General features: G+C 42.8%; 1 protein-coding gene across 2 annotated transcripts in view; it reads left to right on the top strand.

Moving 5' to 3' along the window:
* efcab11 (EF-hand calcium binding domain 11) overlaps positions 1–18,909 on the top strand; it is an 88,247-nt gene extending 69,338 nt beyond the window's left edge. Inside the window, exon 6 of one of the 2 annotated variants that reach the window (XM_084096373.1) lies at positions 18,069–18,909. In XM_084096373.1, coding sequence (XP_083952499.1) covers positions 18,069–18,213 — 145 coding nt within the window. In that variant the 3' untranslated portion in view covers positions 18,214–18,909. The remainder of the gene's footprint in view (positions 1–18,068) is intronic. The other variant, XM_084096374.1, reaches the window with a different exon arrangement.
* Positions 18,910–19,783: the final 874 nt, after the last annotated feature.

Genomic DNA, 19,783 nt, shown 5'->3' on the forward strand with positions numbered 1-19,783 from the left:
CAAGAAGATTGGAGGATCAGTGCACTTTCTTCAGCTGGAGAGTACTGTGAAGCATTTGATCTGAATATGTAACCGGAGCACTGTTGGAGAGTGTGTATTTGGAGTTCCAACAGAATGTGTGTGTGGGGCATAAACTGTACATGGGCGAGTAAAGGAGTTTGACAGTGCATGTTTTGTCTGCTCAGAGATTGTCTCTCGGCTCTGCTCTTTATATTTTGATTTCATATTTCAGCTCCCCTCAGGTGAGCGAGATGAAGTGTTAATGGAGAAGATGAAGAACCCTGGTGATCTCCCATCAGTCCGCAGGCCCGGCTCAGGCAGGAGAGCATCAGTCCTACTAATCAGCAGAGAGAGGAATGCGCATGGAAAGCTGCCATCCTTACCTCCTCAATACTAGGGTCATTTCATCCCCAGCAGGGTTTCCTCATATGGAACCTCATTTCTCCTCTGGATTTCTCATCTGTACCTGACTGTGCCTAGATACTCCATGCCCACTCTCGCGCTGAGCTTTAAAGTCCTGCTGTATAACCCAAAAATGTTACACATGATTTGTAATCGTGTCTCCTTCTGTAGACATGAGAATTTTTTTTACTTTTGATATTATGGTAATCCAGTAGCATGAGTTCTGCTTTTTGTCTTATAGAGTGCAATCTCTCTGCTTTTCCAGTGTAAGGGCATGCCAGTATTGATGCCGAAGCCAGTGAACTGAACTGGACCCTTCTATGTGTATGCAGTTTGGCAAAATGGATTCAAAACTAGATTGCTCCCAAAGTAATCAACAATCAGTAGTCTCCTTTTTCTGATAATAAATTTGAATTGAATTGACCACACCCCACAGAAAGCTGAATTCAAATGATAGGAATAGGAATTTGCTGAACTACATTTAAAATAAATTCAATGCAGGTAATGCATTGAAATAAATATAAACACATTTCTAGGTGACATTTCAAACATCCATCCATCCATCCACCTACCTACCTACCTACTGTACCTACCTAGCTATCTTCCTACCTTTCTACCTTCCTTAATACCCACCCACAGTAGCCTATATTGAAAATTTCTTTTAGATTTCATTTTAAATGAAAATTTCTTTTAATTTTAATTCTTACATTCGAATTTCAATTCGGCATCCTTCAGTTAAAATTCAGGAATTCAAGTAATTTATTTAATTCTCAATTTAATTCTGATTGGCGCAAAGCTACTGTATTTAGACTGCAAACACCCGATGCGGCAAACAATGCGTGTTAAACTAACCAACATTCAGATTTTATGTACTGAATGTAAGTGTTGCACAGTGTTTCCATCCAATTTGTTTTCCCCTTATTCACATAAAGGCACTGAATTACTTTGGATGTTAATATATGTTTCAAGCACATTTGTGTGCAGGTTTTGAAGTAACATAAGTCGCTTTTTCACCATTGGGCCGAACGGTTCTAAGAACAGTAATGAATGGTTCCAGTTATTTTCCACTTGAGCTTGGTTCGCCATGGCACGGCACGGTTACAAACCGTTCTCGGCCCGGTAGAATGTGTGTAGTAATGTTGCCACTCAGGATTGGTCACTTGTCTGTTGCCTGAATGCCAGTTTCTCTGTAGCTGGCCAAGCGTGCTATTTGAGCGAAGTTAACGCAAGCTAATAATAAAATTAAAAGAAAATCTGATCATCCTCCATAAAGCTCAAATAGTTTGCTATTTACATCTTACATCTTCTGTAAACTCTTGGATTACCAAGGAAACGACTGGCACATTTGTATTATGTTCCAAAGAGTTCCATTCTCAGCCACACAGTGAAAAATTAAACCATATCCGCACCGACTGGGCTGGATTGGCACGGAATGGAACGGTTAAGCAATGAGAACTGTTTAAACTGAAAAGCAGCTATAGTCAGTTATATCATTATTCAACCTTTCAAGACAGTGGGAACTCAGGCTAGTTCTGAGAGACGTCCTCCAGCACAAGAACCAGCACCATGTCTGAGTCTGCCTGAAACCCTGGTTGGCCTAAACAGTAGGTGTTACAGGGGATGTCTGCTCAAGTATCTCCAGGGACACAGAGATGGATTGATTACCCAATGAGTCTGTGTTTTGCTTGCTTTCTGTCCTGTGTGGTTTGTGCTCCATGCTTGACAATGCGAACATTACTGGCAGCTATTCAATGGATTTATTTGTAGCAGAGCAGGTTGCACGTTCGGCAGCCTTGTTCATTTTGTTTTCCTGAATGTGTCATCACTTGTCTGAAAATGCTGGTCTCTCTGAGTCACATTCCATTAAGAGGCTTTTCTGGAAATGCTTATGAAGTGCTGAGAGAACTAAAGCAGCAAAAGTGTTTGAATAGAGCAGAAGAGTCAATAGATGTCTGAATAGACTGAGACCCTCTCTCATTACACTGCCTGATTGAACAACTAGGAAATTTTCACGATGAATCAGGCTTATGGTAAAGACCCTCCAGTGCCTTCTCTCTTTTCCTTTCTCACTCTCTGAGCAGTCTTTTAAAGTGGGATAAATTGTGGAGTAATATAAACAGAGGATTGGTCTCTCCTGGTGCAGACGATGATTGAATATGAGGGCCCCTGCGTCGGGAAGTTGGTTAAGTCAAGGAGTTATTAAGAAGATGGCTGTAAATGACAGCGATGCCAAATGGAGCCAGTGGCTTGGGACGGGTTTGAAGCCAGGATGAGTTTTCAGGATAAGAGCTGGATTTAAATAAATTGACTTTCCCTTCCCGTGACTAAAACGGATTGTTGTTGAGAGTATTGGGGCCAAAGCGAGCGGTAAACATTTATTAGAAATCCATAGCTTTGGAACAAACAACACGGCTCCTCTCGTTTTCCTCGGCATGCTCCACAAAGCCCCGTCGTCTGACTTTCAATCCCAGTTACGTAATCCATTTACCACCTGTAAAGCTCGCCCAGGAAATTGCCTCCTCAACCAATTGGTCAACAAGCTTTTTAAGGATGTCACATGGACATCTCTTTTAATTCTGTTTAAGATGCCGCTACGCCCAGGTTGAGTGCAGATGTGGAAAGTCACAGCGATGCCCTATTAACTAAGTGAGCGAGTCACAAGATGCACACTACGTAGTCATCAATCTCTCCTCCCGGTAAGCACATTCTAATTTACAGCCTCAAGCTGTGGCTTTACAGCCTAGTTTCGCCTTCATGGCTTTGTGCTGAAAACGTGTCAGGATTCTAAGCATGGCATGAATCAAACTGTGGCATTCTCCTTTAGATATTTTAGTGTTTTATGTCCTAATGTCGGGTGCACCGAGAGGTGATTGGTTTTGGGTGCGTGTGTGTGTGTGTGTATGTGTAATTGTGACATGTTGTGTCCACTAAATGTGTGCTTGTGTGTGTGTGTAAAATAGAAATAAACTGCTCATCTGACCATAAGCGTTATTTGGCATATACTCTCGCGTATGGGACTGCTGGAACAACAGCTTAGTTTTCAGTGCACTCCTGTCGGATGGTTAAGAATAGACTGTCCCTGCTAGCACTGCTCTCTTTCTTCCCTGGTGTCTACAGACCACCTGTGCTGTAGAAGATGGACAAACAGAGAAATTCAGATGGAAATATAGCTGTTACATGCTGTGTATTGAGTGTATTCTGTGCAACCATTTTCAACAGAAAGGATTTTGTCTGCTTTTCGGGTCAACATAAACCAATTGTTTATGTTTGCAAGGCATAAAAATACATATATCTAATTATAATAAAAAAAAAGTAGAGTTGGCTTTAAAGAGCAAGCCACACTTCCATCAACTGGTTTGAAACATTCTCATACTGGCCCTGGGTCAGCAGGCCATCTTTTTAGTTGAGTCCTGGTACATATACAGATAAAATTGGTTTTCTTCTACCTATCTTTACAGGTCGTGACTTGTAATTTTACACACTCAATAACTCAAGCACCTCATTGGAGATGCTCTGGTCGACCAGCCATAAATCAGTTTTAGTTTAATTTTTGGCAATCTCTATTCCGGACTTGCACACAAACTGCATTGCAATCCTTTTCTTTTGTGTGGAAATATTATGAAGTCTATAAACAGAATGGTAACAAAGTCCACTTTGCCAAAAGAGCAAAAAAGACAAAACAATCACTGTTTGTGATGCTCGAAATATAGTAAGAAAAATATAAATATTAAATTGGGGGTTTATATGAATGTATCGCTGAAGAGAACTGACGGTCTTCAGAAAAGTTTCAGTGACATTTTCTTTTCCTCTTACCTCCACGTAAAGTAGTTTATAAGCGCAGCACTGCTTTGTGTACAGCGGTACCCAAAGGTACCCTGCTGTTCCATAAGCGCCACCTACTGTCAGAAAGGGAATTTGATTTCATTCAGTATGCCTGCTGTTTTTGTTTTGTGCAGGTGTCTTATGTAGCATTATTTCACAAATCTAAAGTCAGACCATTCTGTTTCAATCTTGAAATTATACAATCTAATTCAAATCAAAAACAGCATCTTGTTATGAAGTAGCATCTTTGATTGTGATCAAAATGCAGTGGTTGCCACTAATTTCAAATGGCTACGGATATTTTTTTGTTTAAAGCCAGTTTGCCTGTTATAGAGCAAATAAACAACAAACAAATTTGCTTGAAGAAAAAATCAGCCTATTTGCTATTCGGCCATGAAAAATCATGATGCATCACTACACGTCAACTTTTCGAATCATATGTATTGTCTGAAAAATCATTGCTTAGATACATCCATCGGCTTTCCTCATGCTTAAGCAGCTTGAGGGATTATGTGTGTATGCATGGGGACGAGATGTGTAGATTCTTGTTGTACGCTGCCAGAATTAACCCGCATCTTGTTTGTAGGCTCGACAGGTAGCTGTGGAGCTGGAAGCCAGCCGTCCCTGACAGCGGCATCAATATCAAGTCTGGGGGCCACAGGCGGGGAAGAAATTTCTGCTGCACATTTCACAACTCCCATTGATACTTTCAGTGGTTGCTATGACAGCAAGTTGCTGGTTTTAATGGAAGTGGTTTTGTTAATATAAAATTTTGCCATGGCCATAACATCTCTCCCATGGTGCAGCAGGTCTCCATTGATCAGAGGTGAGAATGCAGTGCTCCAGGATCCCGGTTCCACCCTTTTTTTGTGCATTCTTATCATGGCAAAAGAAGAGCAAATGAAATGAAGCAGTTATACGATTCATGATGAGTCTCAATTAAGACACAATCAGAGCACATCTCAGTAGTGCTGTGGCTCTTTCCCTACCCACCAGCATGAAAGAGCAGAAGGTTTTCTGTTTTATGATGGCATGCATCTTTGATTGCTTGTTAGGCTCCTGTGCCATATGCATATCCAGAGATCTGTCACTTTGTTTATTTGAAGTAGAACCTGATTATGTCGAAGTTTTTTCCTTTTTAGATGTTGAAACAATGTGGTAGAGAAGATGACAGTTCATCTAACTGCCTCATAGTGCAAAGGGTTTCAAACTGAGGGGCCAGGGGGCTGCAAGGCCAATAATTATTATTATTATTATTATTTTTACAAAATATATATTTTAGGGGTGTCAAATTTATGTTAACTTAACATATCCATAAATATATGTAACACTATACCATTTAACCAAAATGTTGTAATTTTGAATTTTATGGTTTCATTAATTGCGAGACTAATTATGATTATTGCTTTGTTTATTGACCTAGTTTTGAACAATAAGAAATAACCAAATCTACACTAAAAGCTGCATATAAATGCTATACAAATGAACTTGAATTAATCATTGAAATTACTGATATTGAGGAAGCTGATATTGGGGTCTTTGACATCAAAGTTTGAAAACCCCTTTCATAGCACTTTTAAATATATGTTGTTCTGTGTCTTAGAATGAAAACTGTGCTGGTGTAGAGAAAAGTTAGCCAATAGAGCATCTTTTTCTTCAAGTTTATGCAGTTTCAGTACATGAGCAAAGTGTGCATTTTCTTGACAGTGACAGAGTAGCGCTTGCAGTCTGCAATGCTTCTCCTCCCCATCTCCCCTCACTCCAAAATTTAATAAATAAAGAGGGGGAAAAAAAGAACATCTGAACACCAATCAGAAGAATACACCTGTTCCTTGTGGGCCACGCTGATGATGTCATCACCCGCCTCTTTCCATCTCTTGGGAAGGGTGCAGTGTCCTCCACAGGGAATCCTGGCATGGAGGTGTGAGACAATGAATCGTCCAGGCAATATTTATCTCACTTATGGCTGTCCAACACATTGCTGCCGAGCAAATCTTGCCCACTCTCTCACAATTCCATGCTGATTTCTGTCCCAACACAAATCCTGTGTGACTAAGAAGACTGGCTCGTCTTGCTCACTATGGTCAGGTTCCATTTTCGCCTCTCTGTGGTACGTTATCAGAAGCTGCACAGATCACACACAGTGAGTGTTTCGTAGGAGTCGTGGCTTGGGCGGATGACTTGGCAGATTCTCAGTTGATTAGCTGAGTGTTCACAGATACAGCTGCCACACTGCGTGGTAATAAGAACAACATCCCCGTGCCATGCGACATTATTCTGATTATGACGGTATTCTAGCTATGACAATGTGGTAATTAGAGGATCTGCATGCTTCGATGAGTCTTCATCACCACTCAGCCCCCAAGATATTTCTCATCTCTGGCTGAAGGCTAATAAGCATCCAAGCAGTTAAGAGCCTGAGGAGGAAGACACTTGTGCACATGGAACGGCAGGCCCATTTAGGGACCAACAACTCAGCCCTTCTTTAGGGAAATTGGCAATCTTCTGGCACAAAAAAATAAATAAAATAACCTGATACGATCAGCTTTGTAATCTTAAACAGATAGTTTCGTCAAAAATCATAATTGTTACAATGTACTCGTCATGGAAAAGAAGAATGCTGACAAAGGTAAAATCTGAATAGAGTTTATTGCATAACACACAGGAAGTTAGCAGGTGAGTCTCTGGATTGCAGAACGTGATGGTGATGCTGGCATGTGAATGATAAGTCATATCTGTAGCAGGTAGAGATGAGAAGTGGCTGGTGGACTGAAGACTGGCAGACGATGACATAGAAGACGAAGGACGGGACAGTCTGATGCACAGGTTAGTAATCCACAGGTTAGTAATCCACAGGTTAGTAGTTAGGTACGTGTTCAGGGTAGAATGACGAGACCAGACCAATATGTGTGTGTTTGGTGCTGATGGCAGACAGGTGTGTTGATTGTTGAGTGTGCACAGGTGATAGCCAGAGAGGATGATGGGAAACTTAGTGTGCTGAGGTGACTGGTCTGGGGCCTCATTTATAACCATTGCATACGCACAAAAGGCGTACGCCACTTCCGACGCATAATTTGTGATTTATAAAAACAAACTTGACGCACCTGCACGCAAACTCTGACCCATATGTACGGACATTTTGGAGACGGAGCAGTTTGCTGGAGGAGCTGGAGTTTTTGTCTTTTTGGTCACTTTTAGACAGAACATTTTAAGAAAATTATACATATACAGAAAGATAATACGCCACCGGTGAAACTGTTTAGTGGGCTGTTTAGTGAAACTGGCGCATATTTATCTAACGGCAGATGAAGGAAAACCGTAAATCTTCATTTTGAGTCCTAATCATAAATACAATGCATGTTCACAATAACAGTTTAAATAAATATATATCAATAAATATAAATATTTGTAGTGGATGCAATGCTTTTGAACACTTTTCCTGTGGTATGTTGTGTTTTAATGTTTTAACTACAGAGATAAATTGCTTATCATGATAACAGCAGATTCAAGCAGATTCCATTCAAGCAGGCTCGGGTAACTCCACTGCTTAAAAAACCAACAGTAAACACATCATCTGTAGAGAATTACAGACCTATCTCTCTCCTACCATTCATTGCGAAAACACTTGAAAGAGCTGTTTTCAACCAAGTAACATCCTTCTTGTCTCTGAACAACCAGCTGGATGTCAACCAATCTGGCTTCAAGAAAGGGCATTCAACTGAGACTGCATTACTGTCGGTCACAGAAGCCCTGCGGATCGCAAAAGCTGCTTCCAAATCTTCAGTTCTCATTCTCCTGGATCTGTCTGCTGCCTTCGACACTGTGAATCATCAGATCCTTATGTCCACCCTCTCATCACTGGGCATCACAGGAACTTCCCTCCACTGGTTTGAGTCCTATCTCACAGGTAGGTCCTTCAGGGTCGCATGGAGAGGCGAGGTATCCAAAGCACATCAGCTGACCACAGGGGTTCCTCAGGGTTCAGTTCTTGGACCCTTGCTCTTCTCCATTTACACCACGTCACTGGGACACATCATACAGACACATGGTTTCTCCTACAACTGATATGCTGATGACACACAGCTCTTCCTCTCATTTCAACCAGATGATCCCACAGTAGCTGCACGGATCTCAAGCTGTCTGGCGGACATCTCGACATGGATGAAGGAACATCACCTGCAGCTCAACCTGGCAAAGACTGAGCTTCTCATCGTTCCTGCCAACCTACAGAAGAGCTGATCTGAGGTCCTGAGGTTTTGCATTCTGTCAACATATAACCGCAAGGAGTGGACGTGACAGAGAAATGCCAGGGCTGGGTCTGCCTCCTCTGGGGGCAGCACTTACAGGTTCACTACCTGGTCCCGAAAAGGGCACATATGCAGGCCGGGGTCTCAGGATAACGTGAGAGTTAGCCGGCCCGAATTCCAGGCACGATTCGTCGACCAAAAATGATGGAGGCCAAAGCAAGCAGGAGAACTGTTTTTAAAGACAGGACTTTTAACTCAGCTGCCTGCAGTGGCTCAAAGGGAGGTCTCTGCAGTGCGGTCAGCACCAGAGATAAGTCCCAAGAGGGTATAGAGGGAGCACAAGGCGGATTCAGTCTCCTCATTCCCCTCAGGAACCTGACGATCAGATTGTGCTTTCCCACGGATCTCCCATCCACTGCATCATGATGTGCGGCAATAGAAGCAACATACACTTTGAGGGTGGAGGGAGACAGCCCTCACTCCAACCCATCTTGTAGGAGAGAAAGCGCGGGGCCGATTGAACCCCTTCAGGGGTCTTCTCAATGAGAAGAACACCACTCAACGAACAGGTTCCACTTCAGGGTGCATGCCTCGTAGAGGGTGCTCTCGCAGAAGTGATGGTGTCTATGACTGATTGTGGTAGATCACCTAGAACCTCCGCATCCCGTCCAGGGACCAGACATGGAGTTTCCAGAGGTATGGACGCGGGTGCCATACGGTGCCCCGTCCCTGAGAGAGAAGGTCCTCCCTCAGAGGAATGGGCCAGGGAGGGGCTGTTGAGAGGAGCATAAGTTCGGGGAACCAGGTCCGGTTGGGCCAATAAGGGGCAACTAGCAATACCTGCTCCTCTTCCTCCCTGACTTTGCACAGTTTCTGTGCAAGAAGGCTCAGTGGGGGAAACGCATACTTGCGGAGGTAATCACAGGCACAGGCTGTCGTGAGAGCTCGTCGGCGGCACGATTGAGCAGGCCGGGAATATAAGTGGTACAAAGCGACCTCAGATGCTTCTGACTCCATAGGAGGAGGTGGCGGGTGAGTTGCGACATGCGACGGGAGCGTAGACCACCTTGATGGTTGATGTACGCAACGGTTGCAGTGTTGTCCGTACGTACCAGTACATGCTTGCCGAGCAGTGGCGTTTTGAGCCGTCTCAAAGCAAGGTGTACTGCAAACAACTCGAGACAATTGATGTGCCAATGCAGTTGGGGGCCCGTCCAGATCCTCACTACTGCATGCCCGTTGTACATGGCCCCCCCAGCCGGTGCTGGAGGCATCTGTGGTGACCACAGCATGCTTGGACACTTGTTCTAAGGGCACTCCGGCCCGGAGAAACAAAGGGTCTGACCAAGGGCTGAGGGTTTGGCGGCAGGCCGGGTGATTGTCACACGGAGCATGCTGCTTTGCCACGTCCACCTCGGGACTCGGTCGTGAAGCCAGTGCTGAAGCGGTCTCATATGGAGCAAGCCGAGCGGCGTTACTGCGCCTGTGGCTGCCATATGCCCCAGGAGCCTCTGAAAAAGTTTCAGTGGGACCACTGTTCTGCTCTTGACAGTATTCAGGCAGTTCAGCACCGACCGGACATGTTCCTCTGTGAGGCGTGCCTGTTGGACCAAGTCCAGCTCCATACTGAGAAAAGAGATCCTCTGCACGGGGGCGAGTTTGCTCTTTTCCCAGTTGACCTGAAGACCCAACTGGCTGATATGATGGAGCAACAAGTCCTTGTGTTCGCACAACTGCTCTCGAGAGTGAGCTAGTATGAGTCAGTTGTCGAGATAGTTGAGGACACGAACACCATGCTCTCTCATGGGAGCAAAGGCTCAGCCCGAAGGGTTGGACTTTGTACTGATACGCTCGACTTTCGAACACAGAGCGCAGGAATGGCTTGTGTCGCGGTAGGATGGAGACATGAAAGTACGCATCCTTCAGGTCGATCGCTGGGAACCAATCTCGGGGATGGATGCATTTGAAAATGCGTCTCTGCGATAGCATCTTGAACAGAAGCTTGTGAAGGGCCCGATTCAAAACTCGCAGGTCCAAGATTGGCCGTAACCCACCGCCTTTCTTGGGTACAATGAAGTATGGGCTGTAGAAGCCGGTCTTCATATCGGCTGGAGGAACTGGCTCTCTCGCATCCTTCGCCAATAGGACTGCGATCTCCGCGCGTATGACAGGGGCACGTTCGCTCAACACCGAAGTGTAACGAACGCTGCTGAACTTGGGCGGACGCCGGGCGGACTGAATCGTATAGCCGAGTCAGATGGTACGGAGGAGCCAGCTGGACCGGTTGGGAAGCACTCTCCAGGCTTCCACGAACCGGGCCAGGGGAACCAGAGGCACCACATACGTACCCGGGGTGGGGCAGCGAGGTGGAGAACAGGGACCTGCCTTGGAAGGCCCGGGGGCGGTCCGAAGCGGGGTCTGAGTATGCGATGCAATACTTACCTGTCTCCACGGGTCGGAAGGGTGTGCGTGAGCAGGTGTAGTCGGGTCCTCGAACCGCACCCAGCTGCCGGCTGGTGACACTAGAGGGGGCTGAGGGGTGCAAGGCTTTACAGGGTCGCACACCGCCAGTCTGGCCCTCTTGGGACCCAGGAACGGAGGAATTTGCTCCTCTGACAATTCGGGTACCGCTGGACTCCGGGTAGCCAGCGGCTGAACAGGAATCATCTGAAGAGCTCGTCCCCTCATCCCTGGGTGGCCTGTATCAGGGACGCTTGGTCTTGCGCTTGCCACCTGGTTTGGCAGCGTCTGACACAGGGGGACGCGCTCGGCGATAAGCAGGCGGAGGATCTGCCACCGCTGACGGGATGGAGGCAGCAGCAGGTCGCCGGGGCAGGATGTGCCAGGTCCAGGAACCGAACCTTGTCCGCATCCCCCATATCGGACAGGTTGAGCCAGAGATGGCACTCCTGGACCAACCACTAAGGTGGACATTGCCAGACCGATCGCGCAAGCCATAACGGCCATACCCCGGAGGGCGGTTGCGGTGCGGAGCTCACCTATGAGCGCACGGTCTGGGCTACCCTTGTGCATGTCCTTGAGTACCTTGGCCTGGTAGACCTGTAGCAACGCCATGGCATGCAAAGAGGAAGCAGCTTGCCCACAGGCTTTGTAAGCTCTGCCCGTAAGGACGGACGAGAACTCACAGGCCTAAGAGGGGAGACGAGAATCCCCCGTCCAAGAGGCAGCGGCCGCAGGACACAGGTGTGCTGCGACCGACTGCTCCACTGGAGGGATAGCCTCGTAACCCGTCAAGGGCAGTGAGGGGGGAGGAGCTACTCATGTAATCTCTGGCAGTGAAAGGTACCGTCCACGACCTGGTAAGCTCTCCATACACTTCGGGAAAGAAAGGCACTGGGGCGGCGGGCTGAGAACCAGCGCAGCCCGCCCCGAGAAACCAATCATCCAACCGAGACTGTTTGGGACACGGTGGAGGGTTCCACTTGAGCCTGACAGCCTGGGCGGCCCCTTTCAGCATAGCTGACAACTGTGGATCCGGCTCGGGCAACGTTACACTCCTAGAGGGAGATAACGCAGCCGAGTCATCATCTCCAGAGGTCAGCTCACCCTCCGATGCTGTAATCAGCATCCTGTCCTCTGGAGGGGCCCGGAATGAAACGGTCCATTACAGAGGGACCAGTGTGCTCAACGGGGGACTCCACCGGCTGCGGTGTGATAGAGGAGTGAGGGACCCACAAGGATTGGTTACCGGGCGGGGAAGCCATCACTATGATCCTCCGATCACTCATCCCACACGGCACCCTAGGGTGGGGCATGGTAATGGGGACTCCACCTTCGCGGACAAAGGCGAGTCTCGATCTCAACACCGAGATGGTCATATTCCCGCAATAGGAACATGAACCATCCAAAAAAGCTGCTTCAGCGTGCTGTAAGCCCAAACACGTGATGCAACTATTGTGACCGTCAGAGGGAACGACCGCATCCAGAAATGCATGGGTGGAATGACATCTTGAAAAAAACGCAAACGCATCCGTGTTGCTCTTTCAGGAAATGAAAACTCTCACCAGTGCCGGAGCACACAGGGGAATGATCGCGGCAACAATGACAGGGATGGTGCAGCCTGTACCAGTGAAGCACTCACTTTCTTCGCCCTCAACCAGCCGTCAGACAAACAAACACAAAAAGGAATGCTGTTAGAACAGCAGTTGAGAGCTCAGAAGGCTCGTGACCACCGCTGCACTCGTGCTGTAGAACCAACAGCAAAGAAACAGAGGCAGAGACACCGCCATGAAGACCGATCGGCTCTGAAGCGAAAGACAAGTGGTGCGTGCATCCGCTTCCGTGTTTATATCCGCGCTGCGGGGCGGAGCGCGAGATGCAAATCTCGCACGCCAATGTGCATTGGCTCGTTTTATCAATACTCGAAGATTAGGGAGACAGGCTCCCCTAAGTGTGATCCCGATGTGAGCGACTGAAAGGGAACAGTTTTCACATGGTAACAAAATGTACATATAATTCAAATATATTCTGAATCAAATTGAAATGAGAATTGAGTCAAGAGCTTGTAAATCAGAATCGAATTGTGTCAGAAAAGCAGCCCTAACTGTACCTTCATTAAACAATGGACTGTTTATGGTGACTGCACTGACAGGGCTTTGCAACACAGACCTGCTTTGACTGACAGTGCTATGTTAACTACAACTAGCAGAGTATGAATGAAGGGACAGCTGAAGTATCACTCATGCGTCTCTTCTCGCTGAGATAAAGACCACGAAGACTATACAGTCCCTCCATGTCCACCACTGTGCTCTCATATGACAACCTGTCAGTCTTTTTGATACAAAGCCTTAGTTCTAATATCACATCACTCAATCAAACATGGCAATGCAGGAATCGGTCTGCTTTGCTACGTAAATTAGATTGTCAGTCCACGCAATCCTCTTCACACATGATTATGCTCAACCTTGTCAGACTTTAATTGCAACCTCTTGATTGCAGGCTAGTAAGAGAGATGTGCTACCTTATTCGTTTAATCAGTGGAAGTAGCACAGGTGTTCAAAAGCTGTCCGTGAAGTTTCAGGCTGTCTTCCTTGCTCATTGCCATCTTTCTTTCTTTTTTTTTTTAAAGAGGTGCAAAGGCTCAGGAGAGGGGCATGCTTGATATCTCAACGTTCCTCCTCCATGGGGAGGACTTCATTAGAATCTAATTAGATGTGTGCTACACTTCCATTTGAATGGGAGTCACCGGCATGGAAAAGGGAAGTGTGATTTTCCAGTTGCTGGATGCTTAATGTTGTTTTAATTCTCCTCCCTGTTGCTACCAAATTTCCCTCACATCTGCTGTGTTTGCACTCGATCAGTCTGTCGTTGAGAGTAATAGAGAAATCACCCCAGTGAGAGAGAGGCAGAAAAATTCCAGCTCTCCCTCTGTATCTCTTCCCTTATGTTAGCTCTTCCTCATCTGCTATTGGAGGAGCAGTTTTCCTGTGGCGGTTTTGATCCGCATTAATCTCGGTCTTGGTAAAAACATCCACTTAATGAGTTTTACATGATTGCAATCTGATTTTCTGCTTGCAGACTTGCGTGATACACTGTAGACAATAAACAGCTGAACCAGGAATGGCCAAAAAAGCAGGAAATAAAGATCTCTCTCCAGCAGAATGGATATTTTAATTTCATCTCTGAAACAGGAAGTGAGCACTGAGGAAGAAATGGTCAGCCCATTGCTCTGTAATGTCCTCCTCTGCTCCTCAGACACGATTCAATTTGCTCACACCGTCTTTATCTGCTCGTTATGTCACGAATGACTCATTCGCCAATGTGAAATGTGCTTGCTTTGAGAGAACAGAGAAGAGCTTTGCTCTCAGCAGCTAGAAGTGTGTGATAGATCTGGATAAGTCACTTGGTTGCAGCATCAAACCAAGATAGACTTATGACACAGTCACTGGACATTGACACTTAAAGACAAATGTCTGTGAGCCAATAACCATGCCTGATATTTTTTATTCTGCTACATTGTCTTCATTGTCTGCTTTTAAGACATTTTTGGTAACCTTTCCAGCTGGAAAAGCTCATTCCATTTCTAAACTGGAACTTCCTGAAATATGAAATTTGGCTTTGGCATAAAAACTTTAGTTAGAGTCAAGGCTTCTCTTCCTGGCACATGACTTTCCCCTCAAGTCCGATAAAAGACACAGTCAGTTGAAAATTAGCATCTCTCCACACATTCACATCCACCACCCGTCCAGGGAATGAACACCACCAGGAAGTAAAATAAGTCAGGCGTTTGACTTTCTCAAGTCAATCAGACAGCACTTACTTGCAAGGTTAGAGTGAACATCAGCCACTTTCACATCTGAGAGCAGAGATATATCTACCACTTCTATTCAACTGTGTCAGCCCACAAAGCAAGAAGACACTTGACTACACCTGCTAAACCAGAAAATGTCCATGTAACTCATTTTTCATCACATTTGTGGATTATCAGATTGCATCAACAGCATTAGTGCATTTCAAAAGGAATGTTATTGCAGGCCATGTTAGTGATAAAGCGCCTAGGATATAGATCAAAGAAACGATGTCATGTCCAATTTGAGTGAGAGAGCTGAAGCATTGCATATTACTTGCTCTCCTGCTATTCAGTTTAAGTTTATATCAGATACTGACAGATACTCAATAGTGTGTTCTGAGTTCTGGCTTAATATTACAGAACACTTTGCCCTTACGTCTTTTCTTTTTTGATAAAATATGAAAGTTAAACTGATTTAAAATGTACAAACTAATCATGTTTTCTGTATTTACAGGATGTCATTTGAATGTCTTGCAATCAGGGCCGTAGCTAGAGGATTCGGGGCCCCCTGAAAAAATATTGATGTGGGCCCCCTCCACCCTCCACCGATAACATATACTGTAAATAGATGAGTATGGAGGCCCACATATAACAGAAGATGGTGATGTTGTTGTAAAAACTTTATTTTAAAAGTTAAATGTATATAAAAATTACAACTAATAAAAATAAATTGTTAAATAATAATAAAACCAATTTTTAAAAAGTAGCAGCAAAATAATGTTTTTTCCCCCATCAGTCTGTTATACTTCATAAATCAAAAAGTAAACATTTATAAATTGACAAGAATGCAGTCAAATTAAAAAAATAAAGTCATTTATTGTCTTATTTTTTAATAAAGATAATATTATTAAATAAAGCTAAAATGTATTCATTCAAGTGCAGTGTGTTGTATTTGTGTTTTCTTGATTTAATAAATACATCATCAGCCGGCAGGTCAGGTGCATAATGCAATGCGTCGTGACTCGTGTCAATTTTTTAACTATTTACAATAGTGTAAAAAGATAGGAATTTTGACCATGTAATCATTCGGTCGATTGTGGTGCGCACCGATAGGCTAATGGAGAGTGACAGTACCGGCAGGCTGTAGACGGTAGTTTTCTTATTCCCAGCGAAATAACAATACAACCTGTCTTTAAGAACGTCTTGATCGACTGTGATACAACAACTCTCCTGGCCTCCCTCTCCTTCTTTTCATAGAGTTTCTGGTACCCTGATTTATGTTTTCTTTTCCCCGACATTTTGTCAGTCAATCTCCTGCTCTTCCACCAAGTTCATCGTTAACTTCAGGACCTGCCGCCTCAACACTGATTGGTTCTGTTCACGAGCTGGGGTGGGACTTACTATTTTATTGGGTCCATCTGATGTTTGTCACTGACTGAATAATTAATAAATACTTTAGATCGGACTAAACCATTTATAGGGAGGTAAGAGATATTTGGAAAAAATATTTAACCAAATTGCATGTTTTTGTGGTTTTCATTTAAATCTCAGGCATACAACTAATATAAATATTAGAATTTTTCATACAACAGGGGCCTATATAGTATAACTGCTGGATTTTGTGGGGCCCCCTGGGCAGTGGGGGCCCCTATAATTGTCACCACCTTTCACCCCACTAGCGACGGCCCTGCTTGCAATAATTGGATTGAACAAGTTGTAGGGTAAGATGGGGTAAGATACCCTCGGGAATAAGATGTCCACACCACCTTTAATTTACCACTTGACCATAGATGTCACTAAATACATTATATATGCTATATATGCTATATGCAAGAAATCTTATAACGGGCCATGTTTGGATCTTCCAACAGGACAGTGATCCAAAAACAAACATCAAAATCAAAACAAAAATGAGGGGGAAAATAATTGTTCCCAATGTGTTTTGGAGAAAAACATTTATTTCATAAAGTGATTTTTCCCCCACTTTCAATTCTTTTACATCAAGGAAAGGTTAGATTTCTATTTATTTTTTAAATATAATATCAAAAGGATTAACATTGCAGATTTATTTTTTACAGCCATCTTTGATCATATTTACCAAGGGGACAAATAATTCTGACCAGCACTGTATTACTAAACACATTTATTGAATGTTAATAAGAGTCTTTACTTTTCATCTGAACATTTTAACCATTTTTGAGGTTATGTGTTATTAGATATATGAAGAGTGATCTATGAATTTATTTAATGTTGAATAAAAAAAATAAAATAATAATAATAATAATAATATATATATATAATTTTTTATTATTATTATTAATTATGGATTTGTGGACAAATAAAACTTTTTTTTTTTTTTTTTTTTTTTTACAAATTATTAACATTAAATTATTAAAGTGAAACGTTTAAGTTAGACCCTTGAGGTCCCCAATTGGCACGTTGTTGCTGGTGTTTTTATTATTTAATTCAACAGTTATTGGTAACACTTAACAATAAGGTTTAATATGTTAACATTAGTTAACTACATTATAGTTAACATTAACAATGAACAATACTTCTACAGCATAAATTAATCTTAATGTTAATCTCAATGTTTACTATTACATTTTTATGTTCAAAAGTTGTATCTGTTAACATTAGTTAATGCAATGTGAACTAACATGAACATTTTTATTAACTAACATTTAACAAAAGTTAATAAATTCTGAACGAATATATTGCTTATTTTAAGTTCATGTTAGTTAATACATTAATGTTTACAAATGAGACAGTACTGTAAGGAGTTACCCAATTATTATAATTCATATTATTATTTAATAATTATATGCATTAGATGTACATTTCAAACAACTCCATAGATCAATAAAATTGAATAATTTTTTTCTGAATTCATTGTCTATTACTGCCATTGCATACTTTTAATGAGAAATATAGGATTTTATTTAATTCATAGATTTATTAGTGTAATTCAGATGACTGGAATTCTGTTATTGAATTTGTCAGTTGTTAATTTATTTAACCATACTGTGAAACATCATCAATTTAGATTCAGTATTTGGTTTGTATTTAACAACACCCTTTTCAATAAATAAATACATATGTACAACTATCAGATGGATATGTTTAGGGGCAGGGGATCATCTTACCTCAGTAGTGGTCTTATTTTCAGTTTTACTAAACAGAGTTTTAGGTTTTACTAAATAAGGAAATTATCTAAATTTAGCAGTAAATGCACATTATTCTTAAAGAGGGCATCTTCCTCCATTTTACCCAACTTATTATATTTGATTTTATTGGTTTATACATGAACATTAATACATTTTTTGTTAATTTGTTCAATTTTACAGGCATGCAGATCAAGATTCTGATGGTCATATCAGCTTCAAGGACTTTGAAAATGTCATCAGCTATGGTTTGGCGAACACTGCAGCTCTACAGGAGCCACAAAATAATAGTTTCGGATTTTTTTCTGTTGAGAATACATACAACTAGATCTACCCTAAAACAACATGTATTCTCAACCCAGTGATCTTTTTCCCCCTACATTTTGTTTTTAATTTAAAGCTTTGGCAGTCACACGGACACTTCAATAGATAACTGTTGGCAATTTAGAGAACACCGTTTGGCCTTGCTTGTTGAAAGGAAGAGTAACTTAAGATGCTTGACACTTGGGTTTGATGATGAGTTTTGATGTTGTATCGATCCAGTTGGACCGAGGCTGCAACGTGTGATATAGAAGCACACATTTCTATTGCACAGTTGCCTTACAAACCGCATTAAATTTAACCGAACCTCTCAGGGTCTACTTCACTAGATTTGGGAACAATATTCCCTTCCCAGGCTTCTGATATTCTGCACTCTGTGCCTCTTAAAATCACTACGGTGAGTTCTGTAAACCCATTTTATGGCACGTAGAGGGTTGGATCTTTAAAATTCTCCTCCATTGTTCAATTTTCATCTGCAAAATAGACAGGTTGCCTTAAAATTGAATATTAACTATCACATTCAGATTCTGTTTTTGCAAAACTCGCTGCTATAGCGACATATATTAAAAAGACCAAGCGCACTCGTTCAGGGAGGATTTTATGCGACTCGTCTTATTACATGCGATTATGGAACTGTAAATACTTATTTGTGTTTCGAGAGATTTGCTGCACTCCCATCTGAATAAAGATTAATTTGTTTTTGTAATCAGTCCTGAGTCTTCATCTGTATGACATGACGCTCACTCTATCCACAATCCATCAGGGGGCTCAGGAGGCATCATGTAAGGAAATGGCCTTGGAGAAAAATAATCAAATACAGTTTTAATCAAATACGTTCTTAATCCACTCATAGGTTCATTTTCGGAAAAGGCCCGCTGTTCAAATATAAACAGAGAGGCGCTAGTTTAATCTTCACCTTCCTATTTGAAACTCGATTAAATGAATCCCCCAGTTTAGTTGTCATATTGTGCCATGGAAGAGAACGTGTGACACCGTGAGCCAAACCCGTGTGAGGAAAGGTAGCGCTGTTTTGCGACGTGGCTTCGATCTAAGCCTTGCCAACAATGCAAAGAGCCGTAGATTAACACATTGTGTGCCTGTTGTTTATGCCAGCCGTTTGAGGGAATAGACCATGTTCCTTTGTTTTCTCTGTAGCTTTTCTGTCTGCTGATGAGCACAGCTTTCCATTTTTCTCATTCGTTTTCATGGCATGGAGCTGCTATGAGATGATAATGAGAAAAATAATTCAACAATTGACAGTTGTGGACAATACCAAACAAATTTGAAATGCACCATCCCACTTACCCAGGGAGGAAATGCATGATAAAATGATTTAACAAATCTTTAAATCAAACTGTGTGGAGAAAACACAAAGGAACTGAAAGAGGTGTTTTTTCCTGTAATTCAGTGCTGGTTATTAAGTTTAGATATGCAGCAATGATCAAACAATCTTTCAATCGATCAAAGTTGTAAGTCAATTGTTGTAAGTGCTACAAGTGAATTTAAGCATCTCAATAATGTACAGCATGAAAATAATAATATTTTTAGCATTTGCTATATATTTATTTAATTCAATT

The sequence above is a fragment of the Abramis brama genome, assembly GCF_963993115.1.
Source record: "Abramis brama genome assembly, chromosome: 21".
NCBI classification, from domain to species: domain Eukaryota; kingdom Metazoa; phylum Chordata; class Actinopteri; order Cypriniformes; family Leuciscidae; genus Abramis; species Abramis brama.